Consider the following 22,721-nt stretch of genomic DNA (forward strand, 5'->3'; position numbering starts at 1 on the left):
TCCAATGGGCTATTTAAACAGTACTTAAACATACCGCTAATCATGAAGCTGACAATCTGTCATGAGTTCTTAAGAATTTAAACGGGAGCCAATTTCCACTTTCTTGTCAGGTTTCCCATTTAGTCAAAATCTATGTAACCAGAGGGCTGAAGACTACCTGTAAAGCAGCTCAATATGCTTAGACGAGAGCACTAGCTGTTCTGTTTGCTACACTATAGTTCTGTTGGTTTTTTTTGTTTTCTGTAAGCATTATATATTTTTAACAATATGCATTAATCTGCAAGCATTATATTTTTTGTTTTGTTTTCTCATGATCACTACTTAATTTTCTTGTGATCTCTACATAACAAAAGTTGTTTTCTTGTGATCAATAGTTATTAGCATCAGTAGTAATTTTTCTGTGTATTCTGCATAAGAGCTTCCTTTTCAAGTTTTGGACACTTAAGGTGGTGTAAGCTGTCAATCACTGAGAGACACAGAGCGTGAAGTGAATCTGACTATCCCTGATGCTGCAATGATGCTGCCAGTCGAACATGCTCTTAGGCTGAGTACACCAAAAAAAAAAAAAAGTACTAATCATGAGGAAACAATGGTTAAATTGAGATCACGACATCTCTTGTTATTTCGAGATTACTAAAAAAAAAAAAATTACATTATTATAATGCATGACCTCTTAGGACCTCTGTATTAATTACTTTTAATCATAACATCTTAAATTTAATTTTAGCCTTGATACTGACACGAAAACTAACACACACTAAGAAAGATTTTTCTGATATAACAGGCATTTTTCTGATAATGGTAATTTCTGCTGTCACTGATAAGTAATGCATTAGCGCATACTCCTGCAATGTCAGTCATTTGCTGAACGAGTCCATTGATATAAATTACACAGAAATAACACAAATTATCGCAATCACATAAGATCCTCATAATTATTACTAATACTGATCATTACTGCCCCGTTTCCACATCTGCTTCATTGCTCCAATGACCCATTGTGCTCATTACACCTGAATATGCTGACCCCAAACACCCAGATGCTTTTCTATGGGTCGCTCCAGATCTTAGAGAAATAAGAACAATTGCACACTGTAACGACTTAATTGTTTGCTTTGAGCAGCTGCGATTGTATGGCACCTCCCACCGCGTGACATCTGGGGACGCTTGGTAAACATGGCAGCCAATTACAAACACTTACACTTAATTACTCCTCATCTAGAGCCGAGCTGGACCCGCTCCAAAGCTAACACATCGTAGAAGGGCAAGAGAGAGTGGTGTGTGTGTGTGTGTGTGTGTGTGTGTGTGTGTGTGTGTGTGTGTGTGTGTGTCTAAGAGAGAGAGAGAGAGATCATGTGAAGATCAGTGAAGAAAAAAAGATAAAGGTGCCAAAAGCAGGGACACAAACACAGACAATACATACACACACGTTCACCTCCACAACAATGTAAAATTACCTGGGAGTTAACTGTCTGGCCCATTGGAATCCTTGAGCACTCCAACGCATACTGTTTTACACAGAAGTAAAATCCCTGTAAGAGAGAGAGATTTAGACTTAGAATGTGACAAAACCGATCCTCACATTTTCACAAACATAATAATTAGTGTCTTTAATGAAAGTTTTTAAGCTACCAATCATCAAACGAACACGTGTGAAGAACATACTTGAAAGGCCAGTTCCATCAACATGATGCCACCAGGTAGTGCTCTCTGCAGGTGGTATGCTGTAATGCTTGATCCACTGCTCTGCTGAAACACACACGCATTTTATTACCACAGCAATAATTAAGCTCATCGTTTTCGTTCATCACCTGCACAGTAAAGACATGTGTACTTCAAAACGCTTGTAGCATATTAGGTAATTATTCGACATAGTAAATGCAAAAAAAAAAAAAAAATATATATATATATATATATATATATATATATATATATATAGTATATTGTAAAATGTACATGTACGTAATATACATTATATATGTATTGTGTGTGTATATATGGCAGTGAAAGAGTGTATATAGCATTAGATATTTAGATATAGGTGTAAGTAATGTAGCTGTAACAGAAATGTAGATGGTAAAGATAGACATATATAGTAACTGACAGTGGGAATTGACTAGTGGTTATTTAAAAAAAAAAAGTTTATTTTAATGGTCACCCCACTATCAACTGCTACATGATCATATGTTTGTAAAGCTGACGAGACAGGTGTATATAGAGGCCCTGTGTGCTTCTAAAGGTGTGTGTACCTTCGGGCTTTCTTCACTCTTCTGTTTGTTGTAGGAAAAAGATGAAAACGAGGACCTGCCCTCTGTGGAGAGAGAGCTCAGCATGGCTGCCCGTGAACGAGCAATACTGCGAAGAGGGTGAAACAGAGAGAAAGACAAAATCTGGAGGAGAAATGACTGAGTAATAAAGCTTCATGCTGGTGGTCGGAGTAAATCAAACACAGCTACCATCAGCACTGTGACCACATTCACTACACTTCAGATACACACAAACAGTCATTATGCCTGTAGGAAAGTCACTGAGCTCTGAGGGAGAATACAAGGCAGACAAGCTTTACACTGTGCTGTAATAGAGCTCCACTCTAACGAATTCATCAACTACATATTCAGAAAACGTCATCACCTCTCTCTCTGCTGGGAGTGTTCAGGAATGAGGCATGACCTCAGTGCTAACAATCTCAGGGAAGGAGGCAGGGCCTATATGGTAACAGTCTTGAGAATAATGTGATTTTAGTTTTAAAATTACATAACGCTTGAGAAATAAATTATAACCCAAGTCCATGATGATGTTACAAATGGCTAAAGGTCAGCAAACTGACTGACTTTCAGCACCATATGAAAATGAAAAACTAACTGCGGCTACGATGAGAAAGGTTTTGACATCTTAACTTATCCAGTCACTCGCGTTCATTCCCCTAAAATTCAATATCTATTTAAAACAAATTGTTAAAAAACAAGTAAAAAGCTACAAAAAAGTAAAAGTCAAGTCAATGAGCTTTTATTAAAGAGTACAGAAATGAAGCAGATCGTGTTCCACCACTAGACTAACTGAGGTATGTGAGGTGCAGAACAGCGGATTGTGCTTTGCAGGGATCAAAACCGAAGTGCTCAGGTGGTGTTTGTAATACTGATTGGAACAGGTGCGATATTGAGAACAGAGTGTGCGTATTTCATTATGGTATTTGTGTGTATACCTGCGCGCAGGTGACGGGGGTCGGACCTGCACCAAAATGAAGCCCAGGCTCTGCAGGTACTGCACGTACTGCTGCATGAATGCGCTGCAGATCTCCTGTTCCTCTTTACAACGAACAGGAAGCAGCTCAGCCGAGTCTGTGCTGTGACTGCGGTCTCGACCTGAAGCTGCTGAGTCATTGGAGCGATGCCGCTTCTGAGGGACACAACGAGGCAGGGAGTGACAGAGAGAGAGAGAGAGAGAGAGAGAGAGAGAGAGAGAGAGAGAGAGAGAGAGAGAGAGAGAGAGAGAGAGAGAGAGAGAGAAAGAGAGAGAGAATAATTTTAGTGTTACCATCAATTTTAGAGAAACACACATGCTAATAAAACAGAAGAGATAGACAAATGGACAATTGTATGAAGAATAATATGTACAAGAAGAGAGAGACTTGGAGAGAAAAATAAGTAATCTTGAGAGAGTGTTAAAGTTGCTAAATTCTAAGAGAGCAAACAAAAGGAAAATAGGCAAACAATGGTATGGCAGGATTAAAGTACAAGGGAATAAAGGGGAAAGAAAGAAAGATTTTGAGGAACCAGGGAAAGAGTGTGTATATGTGTGAAGCAAAAAAAAAGGATAAAATGATACAGTACGAAAGACAAGAGCGGTCAGGAGGTTGAGGTACAACATGACGACATTCAGGAGAAATCAAAACTAATTATATGGCTTTGCTAAAGAACAAGGAGGGGAAAAAAAGAAAACCAGCATGAAAGGTAGAAAATGAGAGAGAAACCTTCAGTTGTGGCTGTACTCTGAGCTCATCCTGAATCTGTTTTCTGAAGAGCGGGTCAAAGAGCAGAGGAGTAGCGCAGTAATGAACCAACCGAGACGACTGCTTCAGAGTATCCAGATCTGTAACCTACACACACACAAATATATACAGTTCTAGAAAAAGTATTGAAGAGAGAATAAATGCCTTGTCCAAAATCACTAATCATACACTCTTGCCTGAGCATACTATGTACTAGATTATTTAAAAGTGCCATAACGTCACAAAGCAACATAAAACCTTTTAAAACCTCTTTATTTGAACACAAAAAAGTATCGAAGCTAATTAGTCCATTTATCCACACAAGGAGCATTGTGTTTCCCTACGGACCATTATTACTGATGCACCGCCAGTTAAACTTTCAAGCGCTCTGTAGAGGTAAATACAAGATTCAGGCCAAAGAAAACTTCTAAATTTTGTGATCATTTCAAAATAAATTATAAAGAAAACACCGTACAGTGCGTTTTATTTTTTAAGTAATTTAAAATTGATTCTTATATTAGTATTTCTTTTTTTTATTCATATATTTGTATTTGCATTTAGATTTTTGCAATATGGCAATTAAACCCACTAAATGGGTTTAGATTTCACGGATATTCTTTTATGCAATTTCAGCGATAAAAATGTTAATTTCTCCAAAAAGGAAAAAATTACTTTTTAAGAGACCTGTCTTTATTTTCTCTTGTACAGTGCTGAGCGTAAATGAGTACACCCCCTTTGTAAAGTAACATTTTGAACAATATCTCAATGATCACAAAAACAATTTCCAAAATGTTGACAAGACAAAGTTTAATATAACATCTGTTTAACTTATAACATGAAAGCAAGGATAATAATATAACTTAGATTACACATTTTTCAGTTTCACTCAAATAAGGGTGATGCAAAAATGAGTACACTGAGTACTGCTAACTCCCTGGCTAATGAGCGCTTATCTGAAAGGATAAATCTTTACTGATGCCATTTTAAATATTCCAAAATATTCAAAATTGTCTATGCTAATGCTAATAATAAAAAAAAAAAAAAACTAACATAAAATAGTAATAGTTATTGCTAATGCTAATGCTAGCTAGTTGCCTACCAAAAGATAACGTGGTAGGATTTCTGACAAGATTTTGAAGTCACATTAAACAGACTTCACTACTGATGCTTTTAAAATAAGACATCATGAAATTATCTTTGTGCCTAGTGTCCATCTAGCACACTGAAAGACAGATGTTACCTAGTCATATGGGAGAAGACAAATTGAGAGATAAAGTCCTGTATCCCTACTGAGCAGGAGTGAAGTGTAAATGCAGAGAATTTATGACAATTTGCTGTAAATTTTAGATTTTCAATTCCAGTCACTCTGCTGGTCTGATGGGAACTGTGTACGTCACCAACACACCAAGCTAAAAGACAACCATGTTCTTTAAATGCTGGAGCCTCTGAGTATAGTTTTGGCTGTGAGATAAAATTGAATATGGCCTGGTGAAGTGTTCCTCTTACTCATTACACCCTGAGATAAACCACAGTCTAGTTTAGGAACATGTTTTTAAAGAAATACGGCCAATTATGAGTGAAACTAATGATCAAACCTGAGACACGAGTGGTTTCCTCTCTATTAAAAGTCCCTGAAGGCTATTGTACCTTTCCTGTGGAGACAGCTTTTCAATGTCAGGCTGCCAGCTAAAGTGAACAGGTCCAGTATTACTTAATTACACACTACAGGGAATTGAGTAAGTATTTTGAGCTCTGCCAATTGGCTTAGTGTAAATGTAGGCTTCTATAGACCAAATTGGTCCTGGGTTTTAATTAATACATCAAGGTGTCAGTTTATTAAAAAGTGTTTTTAAACACATTCTATGATTGTGATCTCCACAGTGTGAAAGGTGGTTGAAAGGTGTAATTCTCTTAGGCTTCTAATAGACATAATGGTTATAAAATCATTAAAAAAAAAAGCTGTAAATACATACTATTGTGTAACCAACTCTGAATATCTACATATATTTTGGCTTTTTTTTTTTTTGCCTATTACTTTCATAAATCACGAGGTGGAAAAATATCCAAGAAACTCACATAATAGACTTGCCTTAGAGCTTTGGAACCATTCCACCAGTACAGAGACAGTGTTTGCAGCCAACCAGCTTTGTTTTGTTTTTTTTGCACCATGCATTATGGAACTCCCATATCTGATTGCATAATGGGTCAGTTCTTAAACAAAAGCAAATGAGGAATGGTTATTACGAAAGCTCACTGATTCCCTAAAGCCACACCAGCTTCAGCATTATGTTAGTGTTACTAATGCAGTACAGTTTGGCAAATTGTCTCGGAAAAGAAACAAAAACCGCTCTGGGAGAAATCTGAGTAAAATCTATGACTTCAAATCTATGAGCTGAAGAAATAGCCTGGCTGTAGCATTACAATCACATCTAAAGACATTGAGCCCTAAAAGAATTCAAAGTAAATCTTCTTATCATTTCCCAGAGCTGTAAGATGAGTTGTAGCAGTGGTTCTCAGTCCTGGTTCAGAAGACCCCAGACACACTTTTGTAGTTTATCTGCTTGAACACCCTTGACTTGAATCACAAATTGAAAGTTGATTTGCTGACTCGCGTAATCCTAGAAATTGGAGAGCATGTCCTGGCCGGATGGAACATCACCTTCTTGTGTCGATCAGATACTATCCTCAGAGATCATGGACATTTAAGCTGTTTCAATATTCAGTTGAAATCCTAACATTTGGAGAAATGTTTATCTACTGACTAGCAAAAAAGAAAATTGCCATGTTACATAAACAGTGAGTAAAAGTCTGAGCAGGCTAGAAGGCTGTATCTTTGGCAGCTCTGCTAAAACTTTTTCCAGCCTGGCAGTATGTGGTGTGAATGTTAATGGATTCAATTACTGCTTAGAATTCTGATTCGATAGATGAAAAAGACCAGGCATTATGTCATGCACATAATTCCTATTTCCAAACAGACAGGCTGAAACTATTTCCGTGGTGTTCCTTGTCTAGGACATGTTTAGTGACATCATTCTGCTTTCATCTATTGCACTGTTGCCTGAGAGACATGGACAGGTGAAAACAGCATCACATATGTTTCAGAGTTCATTGTGATGTTTTTTTTTGTTTTGTTTAGATTTTTTACCTCTTAATGCAAAGTTGGGCTTCAATCTCATTCACAATCCCAGTGCCAACCCTGGATCAAGGTGCAGCCTTGTCAGTCGTGTTAATGAGACATGGCAGAAGTGAGTGCGTGTAAGAGTCAGGTGGTGATAGATAGTGTTCCAGAGCCTGATTTCGTATGTCAATGTCACAGCTCTAACAGAAGCACGTAATAATGCAAGACCTGTCTCAGAAACGCCACCGCTCATGACCCAAAGGCGCAGAAAATAGGGATGGATAATGGCTAAATGACAGGAACCCTGGGGCCAACATGCCTAGAGTGTAGTGATTTGAAGCCCAGCTGTCAGTGCTATACAGATCCTACAGAAAAGTACTGCACACACACACACACACGGCATGAGAAACTGTGCCAATAATGCTGCAGCATGCTCTGACAGACTGCTGCCACTGCTGTCCCATTAAACTGTCACATAGATGACTTTGCATGTATGCCTGTTTATGTGTGACAGACGGAGAAACACGGCTATGTTTGTGTGTAAGCACAATGGCAAAGACAAAAGCAAATTTCATATGGTAAAGGTGTGACAAAGAAATAGTTCACACACACACACACACACGCACACACGCACACACGCACACACGGAGCTTTTCCAGAATTTAGTCCTCCAGTAGGTTGAGTCTCTTGACAACATGAAGTGTCTAAAGTGCATTTTGCTACATGAGGGATTGACAGGTGAGGTTTCAGAGACCTGAAGCCCACAGGAGCCACTCAACCAAACAGAAAGAGTGAGTGATCTCAGAAGTGCACTTACAGAAATGGGCATGTTGGACTGAGCTGATCTCTGCTGCCATGTCACAAACAGATTCTCAATCTTCATCTGCTTTTCCAGCTCTGAAAACAACAATGTATGTAGTATATAATATTGAAAATACTCCATTAATAATGCGAATAATAATATTAATAATAATAATAATAATAAAAAAAAAAAAAGGAAAAGAATAACAAGAAAAGAGAGGGAGATCTTATTTTATTACAATGCCTTATCAAAATGTTTAAGATATCTCTGATCACAACTTTTCAGTAAGTGCTCTAAGATTCCTGGCTGATTAATCTGTGCTATATATAGTGGTCATAACCTGCTCATTAATTTCATTATCAAAAGCAACTTGCCTAGGAAACAAAAAGTGAGCAGAATAGTGAAGCAGAACCTGCATTAGAGTCTCACCTCTGCGCTCTACTGCTTTAACCTCAAGCAACTGTGCCCCATGGCGAGCCACGATGTCGGCTCCGTCCTGATTCGGCAAACGGCCGGCACTCGCATCTCTGAGAGCTTCGTCAAAGGGCACAAGCTCAGCAGGAAAAGGGAGGTGAGGCAAGCCACGTCCTGAATTACCCAAACGACCTGCGTCCTTATTGGTCGCTGGCGGGACAGGACTGCGCAGCAGGGCATCTGCCTCCATCGTGGCGCTGAGGAACGGGTTCGGCTCCTGCTACATGCAACAAAAGAAAGGGAGCAGAAAGGTGTATGTAAAGTGTGAAATCTCGTTTTTTACTCTTGTTTGAATAAATAAAATGGCAGCACTTGCATTATAAAGGAGACTTTTCCTTTTTTGTTGCCTCCCCAAAGACAAAATTGTACAGAATCGATTTTACTGACTGTTAACAAACCATGAACAGCATTAAAAAATGTTAACAGAGTAATAAATTGGCCCCTATTTTCAACAATGTTTATATTATAAATAATTGTGCTTGCATTAAGTCATTTATAAAACCATTACTAACAAATTAGCATCAGTTAAAGTTATCAGTTTTTATTAAAATTTGAAGATTATTTCAAGAAGGTTTATTAAAGGTTATTTCAAGAAACAGCGTTTATTTTCTATAGCTAATTATCCATTTATTTATTAATAATACAGGTCCATGTGAATTAGTTGTTACTCTATTAAAATAAAATACAATTAAACCACATTAAATCAAATTAAATAAGTCAAACTAGCCAGCTTACTAAACTAATCTAAGAACAAATACATTTAAATAAAGAAATCTTCTTCTTCTTCTTCTTCTTTTGGCTTCTCCCATTAGGGGTCGCCACAGTGGATCATTCGTCTCTATGCCCCCCTGTCCTCTACATCTGCCTCTTTCAACCCAACTACCTGCATGTCTTCCCTCACCACATCCATAAACCTCCTTCTTGGCCTTCCTCTTTGCCTCCTTCCTGGTAGCTCCATCCTCAGCATTCTTCTACCAATATACCCCATGTCCCTCCTCTGCACATGTCCAAACCATCTCAATCTCGCCTCCTCACTTTGTCCCCAAAACGTCCTACATGCGCTGTCCATCTAATAAACTCGTTTCTAATCCTGTCCATCCCTGTCACTCCCAACAAAAACCCTAACATCTTCAGCTCTGCTACCTCCAGCTCCACCTCCTGTCTTTTACTCAGGACACATCAGGTCTCACCACAGTCCTATAAACTTTCCCTTTCACTTCTGCAGATACTCTTCAACACAAATCACTCCTGCCACTCTTCTCCACCCACTCCATCCTGCCTGCACTCTTTTCTTCACTTCTCTAACAATAACATGGGCCACCTGATAGAATGAATTATTAAAGAAAAGCAAATTCAGAAGGGTCTTTTGAAAATGCAGCTGTCCTCTTACTGGAGAGCCTGGAGAAACCCTGAGAAATATTTGCTTCAGTCTTCCTATACTGCTTCTCCCTTTCAAGTCTATGATTGAAGTCTCTCTTTCAAAGAGCATCAGTGAAACCCATGGTTTTTCTGTTAACCCTTAAGATTCCTAAGACTGAGGAACGTTTTGATCTGCTTTGAATGGTTTGCATTTTCAGAATGAGGCAAAGAGTGAAAATGTTATTGGTTGTTGTACATTTACATACAACTACTGTCATCTGTCACTGCACAGGTTTCAAAATAAAAAAATTCAAGTGTATATAATAATAAAGGACTGCAAGTCATGCATTAGTAAAAAAATAGTTGATGATACTTTGACACATCCAGGGCAGGTCCACCAGTATGTCACTGGCAAGCACATACACACACACACAATCCAAAACTACTAAACGTATATGCTTGAAATACTAAAATAGGGGCATTCAACTAAAATGTTTATACTGTACATAGCACATACTCAGTTCAAATCAAATCAAATCAAATCAAATTTTATTTGTCACATACACATACATACAGGGTACGACATGCAGTGAAATGCTTTTAACGACGGTCCGGCATGAGGGAATAAAATGGGGTGAAATGGGGTGTTTCAGTCTTCTAAAATACTATGTTAGTTCTAGTTGATGATCCCTATAGTATTAGTTTTTGCTGCCACTGTGTTAATATGTTGATATCTTTCATGTACTGATCAGCCAGAGAAGACTGCGCACACATTCACTTTATGAACTACAGTCCAGTGTTGGACGTGATGCAATCTAAGGAAAGCTCTATTATAAGCACTAAGTATTTCTAGTAATGTAATTATTAAAATCTGTGAGAGAAATCATATATCACTGGTCTCAATTCAGCGAGAAACATAAGCCAACATGTACAAATTAAGATAGAAGGATTTTAAAGGAGATTATACACCTTAGGCTGAAATGAAACATGAACACAGAGAGCTCCAGGTTCTTACTGCTAATGGGAAGTCCTTGCCACATTTTAGGAAAATTTTAGGCAATTTACTGTTTGGGACAGTTGCTAAAGCATTGCAGGGTGACTTTAAGGCTTCTGCAGGGGTCGAGTGTTTGAAGGAAAGTTGGATAGGGGCACCACAGATGCCCCAGAGTGCCCATGTGTCGATGTAATGGGCTAATTAGGGGCACTGGTGCCTAAACACCTCCTTCTGGGAGTCTGACAGATGATTGGCGATGAGGGTAAATTTTCCGCAGCTCTGGCTCTGCCTTCTGTCGCCACTCGTTAGCGGAAGAACGATTAAACAAGTGGAACCACTGGCGAGGAAAACGCATAATTCACAAAGTTTTGTGATTTTCTTACTTTGATGGAAAGTCCAACGCTTGTTTCGCTTTATTAGTCCGTTCTCTAGAACTGATCAGAGAAAGTGACCCTGATATATAAAGAACACTTATATATAACACTATATATATATACAGTGGAACCCGGTTATGTCGATGTCCTAGGGGGTCGCCAAAAAGCATCGAGGTAACCGATGTTCGAGATAAACGAAAATCAAAATGGCGGCAGTATATTAACGTGCTTGAAATTTCTTTATGTACATGATGTGCGTTAATAAATGAGAATGTGCATGCACGTGTTTTTGGAGGTTTTTTTACACAACAGCGTTGCCGCGATTTGTTTGATGAAGGCATGTTATAAAAATACATACAGTACATGTTTATCTGTCAGGAATCCACCTGCCACGCCCCCTTCGGCACCCCCTTCAGCGTGGCAGGTGCCTTTTCGGACGATTTCTCTGAAGCTCCGCTTCAATCGCGCACATTTTGTGCTCGTTTAGCATCATCACCAGCTCCTATTTAAACTTCCACACTCTCACTGTCCGTTATTGTTGGTATATGTTGGTTCACGGCGGTCGTTGTTATCGCGCATGCGTATCCCGGTACGTGCCTTCCCACCGGCACTCTCTCAGCGGCTGCTCTTTTCTTCCCAAAGCGCACCGCGGATTCCCCCCCCCGATCCTGCCGGTGTTCATTCTATGCTTTTGGATGGTCATCACACGTTCCGGGCCTGCCAAGCGCGGCTTTCGCCTCCCGTTCATCGCATAACATTTAACCACAAAAGGCATATGTGCACTAACTAACAGCAGAGATTCACCAGTTGTCAGGAATCCACCTGCCACGCCTCTTTCAGAGGCTGTCATTGCCTCCGCGCAATCATGCGCAATCATGCACAGCTGAAGCGCGTTACTCACTCACTCCCGGGTCTCCCATACTAACCGCTCACTCACCCACTCTCGGGGTCCGTTATTATGTGTGTTCATGCGTGGTCGTGTGTATGCTGCACCCGCTACATACCGTCTCCTCCCGGACTCCTCGCTCACTTCACGGCTGCGTTTTCCTTTCCCAGCGCACCTCGGACTTTCGACGCTTCCCCGTCGCTTCCTCTGCGCCGCGCTTCCTCGATAACGCACCGTTGATGTTATTATTGGACTGCCGTTTGCCGGATTATCCCGATCTACGCGGGTATTTTGTGTTGGCTCTGCCTTTGTTAAATAAAGTTTCTGTTTGCCGTTACTCCGGCTTCCGCCTCCGCACCACGCCTAACACCAGTGTACAATACAACACCTGTAGCAGCTGTAAGCCTTGATTTTTCCGCCACTTCCGCGAGTTCTTCTGCGGCTGCATCGAGATAACCGACGTTAAATGGCAAATTTTTTCCCCCTTGTGCTCGAGATATTAGGGTTCGGCGACATAAAAAAAGTCGACATAACCGATAAAAAATGCTTAGAAAAAGCGAGAATTTGGCGGTTCCACTTCAAAAACGTCGACTTAATAGGGTTGTCGAGATAACCGAGGGCGAGATAAGCGGGTTCCACTGTATATTTAATTTTTATTTTAAGTAAAGACTAAATAAAGATCAACAGCATCCTGATAAGTTTCTAACTAAAAAGATACCATTGTGTCATTATTGTCTTTAAAAGCACAAATCAAGACATTACAGCCAGACCTAGTAAAATTTGAGTTCCCGAGGGAATTGAATGTTTCAGCCTGCATTATCCCTATTTTGGGTAAACCGAACTCAGTAAGCAAAAGGCAGCAAAGCAAACACCACTGACTAGTTCAGGACCAACGAGGAGGAATAAATAGAGCGGGTAAAATAAGTATTGAACACGTCACCATTTTTCTCAGTAAATATATATTCTTAAGGTGCTATTGACAAAATGTTTACCAGATGAAGTCAATCAGTAATTAGAAAGCAATCCTGCCCCTCATCAGTGCAAATTAATATCAGCTGATTCAGTCCCAACTGGTGGCCTGCATAAAGGTGTCCCATTACCAAGGTGTCACACAAAAAACATTTAATGATGGGTAAAAGCAAAATGCTTTTTTAAGTCCTTGGCAATCTTATTGTTGCAAAACATACTGACAGCATTGGTTACAGAAGGATTTCAAAACTTCTGAATGTTCCAGTGAGCACTGTTGGGGCCATAATCTGGAAGTGGAAAAAAAAACATAATTTCACTTTAAACCAGCCATGATCAGGTGCTCCTCGCAAGATTTCTGACAGAGGAGTGAAAAGAATTATCAGAAGAGTTGTCACAAGGGCCAAGGACCAATTGTGAAGAGCTTCAGAAAGACCTGGATTTAGCAGGTACAATTGTCTCAATCGCCATGGCCTGTTTCCTGTGACGTTTCACCATTCAAGACTCCATTTCTGAAGAAAAAGCATGTTGAAGCTCGTTTAAAGTTTGATGCACAACGTTTGGACAAGTCTGTGAAATACTGGGAGAATATAGTCTGGTCAGATGAGACCAAAATTGAACTCTTTGGATGCCATAATACACACCATATTTGAAGGACAAATGGTGCTGCACATCACCCCAAAAACACCATACCAACAGTGAAGTTTGGAGGTGAGAACATCATGGTGTGGGTTGTTTTTCAGCATATGGTACTGGCAAACTCATATAATTGAAGGAAGGATGAATAGAAAAATGTGCAGAGACATGAAAAACTGCTGCTATCTACCAGGGTGATGAAGATGAAACGAGGGTGGACATTTCAACAAGACAATGATTCCAAAAACACACCGTCAAGGAAACTATCAATTGGTTTCAAAGAAAGAAAATAAAGCTGCTAGAATTGTCCAGTCAATCAACTGACTTGAATCCAAATGAAAATCTATAAAAAAAAAAAAAACAACTAAAGATCAGAGTTCATAGAAGAGGCCCACAACAGCTTCAAGATTTAAAGAATGTTTGTGTGGCCAAAATCATACCTGAGCAATGCGTGCTACTAGTTTCTCCGTACAGGAGGCTTCTTGAAGCTGCCATTACCAACAGATGCTTATGTACGAAGTATTAAATCAATTGTAGTAAGCGTGATCAATACTTTTCCCTGCATCCTTTTACATTATTAAACATAAATTAATTTATGGACATCTATGGTTTGTTTTCTTTGCATGTTTGGATTGCATGCGATGTTACCAACATCTGGTAAACATTTTATGTCAGTAGCACCTTAAGAAATATATTTACTAAAAAAAATTGTGATGTGTTTAATACTTATTTTACCTGCTGTATGTAGAAGCAAATACTACAGCGAATATTTCTTAGTTTCAAAGGGGAAAAACAAGAATCATACAAACTTCACTGAACTTTGTAACATTGCCTAATCCTTCATATCACTGACACTTGCTTTGCCTACCATCGCCAGAAATTGCCAGCTCTAACTGCATCACTGATGGTGTTAGCACAAGATTATTAATGAGTCAGCAATTGTTGCATCTGCAATGAGAATATCAGATCAGGAACACGTCTGTGCATTGTTTGGTCTACACAAAAAAAAAAAAAAAAAAAAAATTAATAATAATTTTGTGGTTTCTCAGCAGATGGAGTTATCAGACCAAAGATTCATCCCTCATATTAGGCTGGTATGTTTCACAATTCATGTGTTTCATGAGCGCTGACAGAGATTTCTGTTTGGTAGTAACAAATATACAGCGCATTGAAATACAGCAATCTTCATTGTCACATTAAGACAAATAGACCTGGACAGATGTAGATACTATTAATGTGGGGTAATAACCCCTACTTAGGTACCGTATTTTTCGGACTATAAACCGCTACTTTTTTCCCACATTTTGAACCCCGTGGCTTAAACAATGAAGCGGCTAATTTATGGATTTTTCCTGGGTTTTTCCCGGTTTCACAAACTTCAAGCCAAAAAACTGAGCGACATAACATTAGACCAATGAAATTTCCGAATGGAAACCAAAAAACACGCCTCACCTGTGTTCTGAGCTGCACGGCATCGGGAGAAAAAACGTTTTTTTTTAAACACACGACGATGCCAAAAGACAAACTTAGAAATAGTTGTGAAAGGAAGGAGGAAGACAGTGAACAATGACTTTCTTGGTAGGCTACTGTTTAGATACAAGCCGTTGTAACGTGTGGAGTCTGGGTTAAGGGAGAGCTCACTAACTCCAGTTGCAACAGAAATCATATAAGCACAGACAGCTTTCAAAACTCATGCTTTTTTATTTTTTTTTGGCAACAGTGTTACGGGTTAGTCAAAGAAACTTAGAAATGAGCATCAGAAAATAATAAGGACATATTCCTCGGTCTTGCACACATGCAGTAATACCGGAAAAATGCGGCGGCAGGTTATTCCCAAAATGCCACTCTGCTCTTAAAGGAGCCACAACATATTTCACCCGTTACACCGTGTAACAGACACTGTCTTTCATTAAAGCCTGTGTAAAGTTCATTAGTTTCAGTGTAGACAGGCTTATAGACAGGTGCAGCTTATTTATGTTCAAAATAAAAATCTTTGTCAAATTCAGTGGCTTATATATGGGTGCGCTTTATAGTCCGGAAATTACGGTATAAATAACACTGAAAGAGAAAAAACAAAACAGATTTAATTTAATGAAGAAATGGAATTTAGAAATATGTTTAACCAACTATTACAAACTATGGTGAACAATAAAGCTTGTTCAGGATGTACTTCAAATTCAATTTGGGCAATTACATATAAAAAAAAAAAAATAAAAAAAAATAAAGTCAACTCAGTCCAACTATTATCCAGTAATAATGAATGAAAAATGGCTGGGCCATGGGATTACTGCTTTCAAATATTTAACTGCTCTCATTATATCAAGTGTGTGTTTGTTAATGGATAAACAAAGGAGAAAGCAAACTGAGAAACAAAGATAAAGAGCAGGAAGAACACATAGAATGCAAAGAGAAAGATTGATCCTATCTGTGACACGCAGACGCACAAAGGCCTAGTGAACAAAGCCGAATCAACAGGAAGCTGACTGGGACAGGTTACAAAAAGAAAGGGATAAAAAAAGAGGAATGGAAAACAGAAGATGCACTACAGAAAGTGCAGTGATGAATGACAAACAGAGATAAGGAAGCTAAACTAGGTCAGCATTCCCTATCAAAGGCCACAGAGTGGAGTATCAGACGCTACGCTACATCCAATTCACACGCTCCAAGAAACACCACACATCAAACACATTCGAGGTGAAAAAGCCTTACTTTCTGATGGAACAGATCCAGAGTCTAGTAAAAATAGGCTCCAGGCATCCTGGTTAAATGTGTATCTTATGTCTGACAAGACTGAGCTTAACAACTTCCCAAGTAAGACCTGAATACGAGCATGATAGGGGCTTACGAGGATGGCATTACTCGCTGTGGTGGCTTTCAGAGGGTCAGAAGGTTGGCGTTTGAACTAGTTTGGGTTACAACAAAACATTTCTATAAAAATCTACTTTAATACATCTGCTAAAAGCAAACAACATTCAGATGCCAAACATGTAACCTTATAATGACGCATGTTGATGCTTCAGTCTGTATCACATGCACAATATAGGTAAAAGCTTGCTCACTCCTAACCATAGGATTCATATGTGCTTTCTGAACTTCCCATTTCACATTTAGTTCCTATTTGCTTCTATAATAGCCTCCACTCTACTAGGTAGATCCACTAGATTTTGGAGGGTGGTTGGAATTTGTGCTCTTTCAGCCACAAGGGCTTAAATAAAGTCAAGTACTGATGTAGGATGAACAAGTCTGGGGTTCAGTCAGTGTTCCAATTCATCTTAACGGTGCTCAATAGGGTTCGGGTCAGAGCTCTATAACAGGCCATTAAAGAACTTCCATTCCAACCGATGTAAACAATATCTTCATGGAGCTCGCTTTGTGCACAAGGCCATTGATCTGCTTGAACATGTTAAGGGAAGATTTAATGCTACCCCATTCAAAGACATCCTATACAATGTGTGCTTTTAATACTTTTGTCCATATAGTGTGTGTGTGTGTATATATATATATATATATATATATATATATATATATATATATATACACACACACACACACACACACACACACACACACACACACACACACACACACACACACGGCGTCCCTACCACCATGTTAAAAAGAATCAAGACTGTCACTCTTTAAATCCAAATTTAATATGGTATTCTCAATAAAAAAGAAAGTAACAAGAGATGACATTATTTAAATTAATGTATTTCTATAAGAAGTCTTCCCAATTCATTTCTATAGAAAGGTGTTATTATTTAGTTCAAATCAAATTCGATCTGAATGTACAGTCAAAATGGAAATAAACAATATTTTTCGGTCACTGTAAATGTGCCTGAACCTGTTCACATTTAAAGGTGCTTATATCTGGTCCTTGTGCTTTTAAAAGAGTAAAATCAAGGTGATGTATTGTGCATAGAAGCCGACAGCGTGTGAATGCACGTAGTGCATAAAAACTAACAGCAAAGACATAAAAACATAACAATGATCCGGTTCTAAGCATTAAAATGCCCCATGACATTTGAAGCTCAATCTTTAGAAACACCGGACATCCCAATCAATAAGAATATAAAGATTGAATTAGGAAGGACACAGTGACAGGTAGCACCAGGTCTATTCCTGCACAGCTTTACCCGAGTTCAACGTTCAAGGCATATTTATATGAAAAATAAATAAATATATAAATCAAAAAGCCGCCTTGGTACAACAGTACACTGGGTGAAGATGCGATTTTAAAGGCAAGCTCTTGGCATGTGATGCTTTTTAGACTCAAAACCCCTGCAGAGGTGACAGCTGTCCCATACACTCATGTCAGCCAGCCTCAGGCACTGCCAGAGTTCAGTGTCAGGACACACCAATCTGGCTCCATATGCAATGTTACACACAAACACCTGAGCCAATATTATGTGTTTGGCCCTATAACAGAAAAAGAACTACACTGGACAAGAGAGCAGAGTTTTAGTCCACACTGACAAGTCATCAAAGTGCAAATAAACTGAACATGTTGGGGAAACGTTTACTATGTGTAATTCCAAAGACAATTGACTTTGTCAATCAGTAATCAGATTAGTTTTTTGATTAATGGTACATAAACAGTGTTGCAAAGATTGTAAATATTCCAAGTTGAAATTCTTACCAGGAATTTTTGGGAATTATGTAGATATGTGGGGAAATGTACAGTATATAAACTGCTTCATATATAAACATTATAAATCGAGACTTCTTTCAAGTTTTAAATAATCAACATTATTTCCACATTATTTTGCGTGAAGGGCATCCAGTGTGAAAAGATGTGCCAAATCGAACATGCTGATCATGAATACGGATGATCCGCTGTGGCGACCCCTAATGGGAGAAGCCGAAAGAACGTTTATTTTGCGTGCAGGATACAATAAATTATCTGTTATATTATGGAGGAATGAACAGAGGAATTTCACAATTTATTCCCATTAATTCCTGCTAATTCCCCTATTTTGCTATACATTTACATGGAAAGTTTTCAGTCTTGAAAATTCCTGCAATTTTGCAACTCTACTTATCAGTGTGTGGAACACCAACCTGTTTCAGGTCCTCATGTGTAGGTGTGTCAGCAAAGCAGTAATGGTGAAAGAGACCCATTTTCTGACTAAGAAGGCAGCTGATGGTGTGAGCTCGAGCGTTCTGCCACTGCACCAGTCTCACCAAGTCACGGCTCAAAGACGCACCGACATCCACGGACCAGTTATACATGTACACACTCAGCTACAGCCAGATAGAAGGAAAAAAAACAATGTATCAATTATACGAAGTTACACATCAACATATCCCAATTGTAACCCTTTAACACAGGTATATTTAATGAGACATCCACTAAACCTCTACTGCAAACTTATACATTCAGTGTGTAGGTGTACATTAATTTATGCATCTTTACAGCCTTGTGCTGTTTATTCTAAAGGGCTTATTGGTAACAACATACTCTACAACATTCACTTCTCTTTTACCTTTTTATCCACGATGATCATGTGCAGGAACCTCTGGCGTGGAGCAACACCTTTCCAAGTCTGGCCAGGGCTCAGCCAATCACTGTGTTCTAAAGCCTCAAACCTCTGCAGCCCTTTATGAGCTAGAGTGACAGTCAGAGACAGAGAGAAAGGGAGATGAAGAAGAGACGAATGAAGTGAGAAAAGATAGAGAGAGAGAGAGAGAGAGAGAGAGAGAGAGAGAGAGAGAGAGAGAAAGGTACACAGAAAAAAAAGAGAAAAGGGACAAAAAAAAGAAAATTTAAACGAGAATCATCATATGATCATTAATGATCATACTCCATTGTACCCCAGCCCCCAATCATATACCCCGAGTGTATGTGATTAAAAGAGCAGTGTGCTGTGAAGAGGAAGATATATAGAGCTTATTACTGCTGAGATTAATTCGGAAATAATATTCATAATGATAGAGCTCAGCAGTTCTGCCTAAGCCCACACACCACTGTTTAAAGAGTGTGTTTGAGGGGAAAAAAAAAAAAAAAAAGCCTCTGATCTCACTGGCACACTTCAGCTCAAGAGTTCCACCTCAGACTAACTTTTAACTATTATGCTTTATATCTAAACCCTAAAGGCCAGAGCTGCACAAAATGCTCACATTATCACACTGTAATTATTACTGTTATATTGTTCTGTATCAGACACTACACACAACTTCAATTTCATCAGTTATCAAACTCAGTTAACCGCCTTTTATTTAAATATTCTATATATATTTTTTTCTTCAAAGGACTTGACAATTCATTCAAATAATAGTGTTCTAATTTGTTGTTGCATTCACGTGTACCTGCTTAAAACAAGTCTTTCACTAAACAATATTAGTTCTTAAAATGTATTATTGCTTTTATGACATCAAAATGATTGCATACAACTGCATTTTGCTGGGCGATTAGATTATATTAGATTTAACTGTCATTGCACATGTTACGCTACAAGACAAAGAAATACAGTTACTGTTGCATCTAACCAGTGCATTGGTAGCAGTGTAAAATAATTACATACGCACAGGTTGCTACGATATATGCTAGATATAAATAAATAATAATAAATAAAAGAATAATATGATATAAATAATGTGAATATATAAATATATATAAATAAACAGTACAGGGAAAGGGGATTGTTTACAATAAGTACAATGATCATGTATAGTGCAATAGGAGATAAAGAGAGATACTATATACAGTGTTTATTAGAGGGTTATATACATAATATTACAAGAATTATACAATTAAAAGGCTATTACAGTGTTTTTATTTAAATCTCAAACTACTACTAATCAGCTAACTTTTAGCGAAATCTACAAATATGTCATGCCAGAACACTAATGTTAATGAAGAATGTTGTTGGTGAAATATGATTGGACAAATGTTACAAAAATTAACATAATACTGAATGCAGACTATATATATATATATATATATATATATATATATATATATATATATATATATATATATATATATATATACAGTGGAACCCGTTATGTCGATGTCCTAGGGGGTCGCCAAAAAGCATCGAGGTAACCGATGATCGAGATAAACGAAAACAATATGGCGGCAGTATAATTAACGTGCTTGAAATTTCTTTATGTACACGATGTGCGTTAATAAATGAGAATGTGCATGCACGTGTTTTTGGAGGTATTTTACACAACAGCGTTGCCGTGATTTGTTTGATGAAGGCATGCTATAAAAATGTACATACGTTTGTTAACAACAAAAGGCATAAGTGCACCTACTAACAGCAGAGATTTACCAGTATACAATACAAACCACCGTCCATTCTCCATACAAACCTTTATTATATTCTCCAACATTATAAACACACAGATCGCTCAAAAAAAAAAAAAAAAACAGCGGCTGCACAGTGCCGTCTCACATTTAGTCCACATGTGGAAAAAAAGAAAGAAAAACAGTAACTAAGTTTCTGAAAACTTACGACCATCAGGCTGAAGTAATCCTCACAACACACAAAGCAAAGTGTCCGAAAAAACTTACGTCCGCGATGCGGAGGGGAGAGAGAGAGAGAGAGAGAGAGAGAGAGAGAGAGAGAGAGAGAGAGAAAAGCCGGAAAAAAAACCCGGAAGATCCGAAACCGAACCCGAAACCAAAAACGAGGGACAGAAAAGTCTCAAACGTGAACGGCCGAAGGGGACGTGGCAGGTGCTTTCTCGGCCGCTTTCTCTGAAGCTCCCGGCTTCAACTCCTTACCGAGAGCCGTGCTCCTTACCCTGCTCGCCCGCGCCGGTAAGGAGCACGGCTCTCGGTAAGGAACGACGCGCGCGCGCTCGGTAAGGAGCACGACTCTCTCGGTAAGGAGCCGTGCTCTAACGCGCGCGTCGCTCCTTACCGAGAGCCGTGCTCTTACCCTGCTCGCCCGCGCGCTCGGTAAGGAGCACGGCTCTCTCGGTAAGGAACGACGCGCGCGCGCTCGGTAAGGAGTTGCATAACATTTAACAAAAAAATGCATATGTGCACTTACTAACAGCAGAGATTCACCAGTATACAATACAAACATCTGTAGCAGCTGTAAGGTTTGATTTTTCCGCCACTTTCGCGAGTTCTTCTGCGGCTGCACCGTGCCGATCGACATAACACGTTAAAATTTCTAATTTTTTCCCCCTTGTGCTCGAGATATCAGGGTTCCGCGACATTAAAAAAGTCGACATAACCGATAAAAAATGCTTAGAAAAAGCGAGAATTTGGCGGTTCCACTTCAAAAACGTCGACTTAATAGGGTTGTCGAGATAACCGAGGGCGAGATAACCGGGTTCCACTGTATATATATATATATATATATATATATATATATATATGCAGACTACAGACTATATGTACAAATGGATATATTTAGAAAAAGCGACATCCTTATATTCGTTATTGCAGTCCCTGAGTGTGTGTGTGTGTGTGTGTGTGTGTGTGTGTGTGTGTTGCCAGGCAGGGCAACAGTGTTGATGCACTGCACTGGCTCTACACAAGTGCCAGACTTACGTGTGAACTTACTAAGCACTGCAGGGTTTTCCTCATCTGAACTCTCTTCTGTGGGCAAACAGAGATAAGCACACACACTGCATGGCAACTCTACACACACTGCTAACGTTATATATACACAAAAACACACGTCAACACAAATACACACAGACATGTATTCACTCAAGTGCCAACATTCTCACTTTTGTAGTTCTTCCACAGCCAATCCTCACGTACTGTATGATTTAAACATGGGTAGAGCACGGAATCAGGCATGTGGACAAACACACACCAGAACACACACTTGGATATTTTCCAGTGACATCTGGCCAAATGTCATTGACCTTGTTGTATAAAATGATTATATTGTAGAATAGAAGGCAACCTTTTTTACTCTTAACAATTAGTTTGTAATAAAGTTTATCTTCTTCTTCTTCTTTCGCTGCTCCCATTAGGGGTCACCACAGCAGATCATCCGTCTCCATACCCCCCCGTCCTCTACATCTGCCTCTTTCAACCCAACTACCTGCATGTCTTCCCTCACCACATCCATAAACCTCCTCCTTGGTCTTCCTCTTTTCCTTCTTCCTGGTGGCTCCATCCTCAGCATTCTCCTACTGATATACCCCA

The 22,721-nt window shown here is 39.0% G+C and overlaps 1 protein-coding gene across 20 annotated transcripts in view; it reads right to left on the minus strand.

The window, feature by feature from the left end:
* Nucleotides 1-22,721, minus strand: part of szt2 (SZT2 subunit of KICSTOR complex) — a 106,911-nt gene that overhangs the window by 15,114 nt on the left and 69,076 nt on the right. For 8 of the 20 annotated variants that reach the window (XM_046857565.1, XM_046857616.1, XM_046857611.1 and 5 more), the window contains 10 exons: nt 22,113-22,160; nt 19,084-19,205; nt 18,659-18,841; nt 8,338-8,602; nt 7,924-8,003; nt 3,971-4,096; nt 3,203-3,396; nt 2,250-2,355; nt 1,666-1,749; nt 1,458-1,532 (listed from right to left, as the gene is read on the minus strand). In XM_046857565.1, coding sequence (XP_046713521.1) covers nt 1,458-1,532; nt 1,666-1,749; nt 2,250-2,355; nt 3,203-3,396; nt 3,971-4,096; nt 7,924-8,003; nt 8,338-8,602; nt 18,659-18,841; nt 19,084-19,205; nt 22,113-22,160 — 1,283 coding nt within the window. The remainder of the gene's footprint in view (nt 1-1,457; nt 1,533-1,665; nt 1,750-2,249; nt 2,356-3,202; nt 3,397-3,970; nt 4,097-7,923; nt 8,004-8,337; nt 8,603-18,658; nt 18,842-19,083; nt 19,206-22,112; nt 22,161-22,721) is intronic. The other 12 variants (XM_046857657.1, XM_046857595.1, XM_046857674.1 and 9 more) reach the window with 6 other exon arrangements.

This window comes from Silurus meridionalis, chromosome 1 (assembly GCF_014805685.1).
Source record: "Silurus meridionalis isolate SWU-2019-XX chromosome 1, ASM1480568v1, whole genome shotgun sequence".
Taxonomy (NCBI): domain Eukaryota; kingdom Metazoa; phylum Chordata; class Actinopteri; order Siluriformes; family Siluridae; genus Silurus; species Silurus meridionalis.